Here is a 3,173-nt window from a genome sequence, read left to right as displayed (position 1 = left end):
CCTCCCGGCCCGGCCGCCTCCCCCGCGGCGCTGCTGCTGCGCCGACCGCACGGCTGCAGCTCGTGCGACGAGGGCAACGCCGCCTCGTCGCGCTGCCTCGACTGCCAGGAACACCTGTGCGACAACTGTGTCCGCGCGCACCAGCGCGTGCGCCTCACCAAGGACCATTACATCGAGCGCGGCCCGCCGGGGCCAGCGGCCGCCTCCGCGGCACAGCAGCTCGGGCTCGGGCCGCCCTTCGCGGGCGCGCCCTTCTCCATCCTTTCGGTGTTCCCGGAGCGGCTCGGCTTCTGCCAGCACCACGACGAAGAGGTGAGCGCGCGTGGGACGCGGGCGAGGGGAGGGGACACTTTTGCAGGGTTGTATCATACCTCCCTTAAGTTCCTCAGAGAACCACAACCTGGCGACATCCCCTTTCCCTGTGTGTGTCCTGTCCCAAAACATTAGATTCCCTCCTTTTTTTTTGTTTACTTTTTTGTGCCTTTTAGGGGTGGGGATAAAACCCAGGGCCTTTTGCTAGGCCAGTCTACCCATAGACTCCCAGCCCCCCGGATTTAACTTTATTTAATTTTTACATTTGGTTGCACTCGTGTGGAGGTCAGAGGACAACGTTCAGGAATCGGTTTTCTCCCCACTTCTCTTGTGGGTCCTGGGGATCGAAGTCGGGTCGTTTCAGGTTTTGAGGCAAGTGCCTTTAAATCAGTAAGCCATCTCGCCAGCCCACCTATATTTATCATTATTATTAATTCCCGGCGTGATGAGATGTGCAGTTGGTGTATCCAGTTGGGCACGAGTTTGGAAGACGTAAGTGTCTTTGGAGTCGTGGACTCCTTTTGTGTGGGCCCGCCAGAGGCCGCCCAACGTGCTGAGAGGCTCTCCGGGGTGGGGAAGGGGTGGTTGAGGTGCGGACTTGCTTCCCACGTGAGTGCTGGGTCCGAGGACTTGGATTTTGTTGTCATTTGCACAAGTTGGCATTCTCCGGGTTGTCTGGTTGTTGGTAAAAAGCGTATGGCTTTTTGAGAACTGAGGAACCCCCGGAATTGACTCCTTAATTTTGCTTCTACAGTTGTTTTACGTACTATGTGTAAAGCATGTTCTGGTTGGTGAGTACCCACGTGCGGTGACCATGTGGCCTCGTGGGGGTTCCTGAGAGAGCGACAGAAGCCAGATTGGGACCACCGCCGTTGGGGCTTTGGCGCTGTTCCCAAGCTGGCCCCATCTCCCATCCCGCGGGCACTTGGTCGCCACCCTGCCCATCCACAGGCGCCCTCCACTTGGGCAGCCACCCGCCGCTCGGTCCTGGGGGTTGTTTCTGCCCTCGGACCTGATTGCCCCTTTGCGCTCCTGATTCCTCCCCCACTTTGATACAGGACCGTCACCACTTAGCCCATCCACTAGAAGCTGAGAGCAGAGGCTTGGCGGACCACCCTTGATGGGTTGGGTAAGCTCGTCTAGCTCTACCTGGAAATAAGAGACCCTGTGCGGTCGCAGTGCTATCCCTATCGCTGGGAGGAGAGCAGGGGACAAATAAGGCTTTCACTGCCCCGCGTGATTTAGAGTGGGATTGCCGACACCGCCGCGGCGGGGTCCACTTTAACGTGTTATTTGGGGAGGAGGGCTGAGCCACCCTCTACCCTCTGGCCTTGAATTGACTGGTTTGGAAAAAAGTTTGAAATTCTAAGGCGAGGAAGTTAGCTTTTTAAGTTTCTTTTCCTCCCTAAAATGAAGTTCACTTCGGTTTTCAGCCGTGGGTTGACTCCTGTTTTCTCACAGTCGTAGCTTGATGTTTCTAGTATGTTCTTTCATTACTTTTAGAAAATCCCTGAGCAGGGAGATGGAGCCAATTCACTTGAAGATTAGGATCAAGTGCCAGGACTAGGCAGGGAATCCGGGTTTGTTTCCACGGAGGGGAAAAAAAATTGAATTTTTTTTTTAAATTTTTAGTCAAAGGTGCTCCATTTGGGCTAAGACTGTAGGTGTTTGGTGCTGACTGATTTGCCAGAAGCTAACTCACCGTGTTTGTTTTGAGGTAGGGTCTTTTTCTTTAGCCTAGGGTGGCCTGGAACCATGTAACCCAATGCTGAGATTACAGATGGGAGCCACCATGACTGGCTTCACTTCAAAACAAAACGTGTTTGAGTAAGCTGACCAGTGTGAGTTTCTTAATGGCATTTTCATAGGAGCGTTTCCTAGCTACCTCCTTAATCACCGGGTCTGGCTTCCTTTTCTTATGCTTTTGTGCCAATAAATATCTAATTTTGTTTTTTTTTTCCTTTCTGGTCTTCTCTCTGTCCCCATTTTTTTTTTTTTTTTTTAAAAAGACAGGGTTTCTCTGTAGCCCTAGCTGTCCTGGAACTCACTCTGTAGTCCAGCCTGGCCTCCAACTCAGAGGTCCATCAGCCTCTGCCTCCCACGTGCTGGGATTAAAGGTGTGTGCCACCCCCTCCTATGTCTGTCCTCATCTTTGAAGCCCCTTATTCCCTCACAGGCCACATTTAGGAAAAGTTGGGCTTTTTGGACGGTCTTCATTTCCATCCATTACCCTGCAGGTGACCTGATTTCATTGTTTCTTTGTACTGTAAATTATCAAACCATGTGAACCGTGTGGGAGAGCTTACGAGACCAAAGTGAGACTTGTTTCCATCCTGGGTCCCACCCTGATGCCTTTAAAAGTCCCTTTCAACATGTGGGGTCAGGGAAGTAAGATGGGAGGCTGTTGAAAGGAACATCAAGCTTGCTGAGTCTTGAGCAAGACTCCTCTTCCTCAGTTTTCCGTTAGAGCAAGACATGGTTAGACGTTTGTTCTTCTTACTGAATGTGAGGGTGACAGCCTGGTGCTTTCAATAAAAAGACCAACAAATCTTCCTCTTCACTCCTGAAGGAAATGATGTCTAGGGGTCTCAGGGAGTTCCTTTAAAAAGTCATTGCCTCTGGCTGGGAAAGTACCTGGGCTCCTTTTTTGGGGGGTGGGTGATTGATGCATTGCTGTCTTCACTTTTGGGGAGATGATAGATGGGACCCCTGTCTGGACTTTGGTACACAGAACACCTCACTGCATGAGGCTTTTTTTTTTTTTTTTTTTTTTTTTTAGAGCTTAATTTACAGTGGTTCTCACAAACAAGGAGAGAAACTGTCCTCTGTAGACCAGGCTGGTCTCGAACTCACAGAGATCC

General features: G+C 51.4%; 1 protein-coding gene across 2 annotated transcripts in view; it reads left to right on the top strand.

Annotated features, from left to right (window-relative positions):
• Positions 1-3,173, top strand: part of Trim71 (tripartite motif containing 71) — a 49,059-nt gene that overhangs the window by 1,054 nt on the left and 44,832 nt on the right. For both annotated transcript variants that reach the window (XM_005348041.2, XM_026779487.1), the window contains one exon: positions 1-312. This exon is cut by the window's left edge. In XM_005348041.2, the coding sequence (XP_005348098.1) occupies positions 1-312 (312 nt within the window). The remainder of the gene's footprint in view (positions 313-3,173) is intronic.

This window comes from Microtus ochrogaster, chromosome 5 (genome assembly GCF_000317375.1).
Source record: "Microtus ochrogaster isolate Prairie Vole_2 chromosome 5, MicOch1.0, whole genome shotgun sequence".
In the NCBI taxonomy this organism is placed as follows: domain Eukaryota; kingdom Metazoa; phylum Chordata; class Mammalia; order Rodentia; family Cricetidae; genus Microtus; species Microtus ochrogaster.
This window is presented reverse-complemented; position numbering and strand designations above follow the sequence as displayed.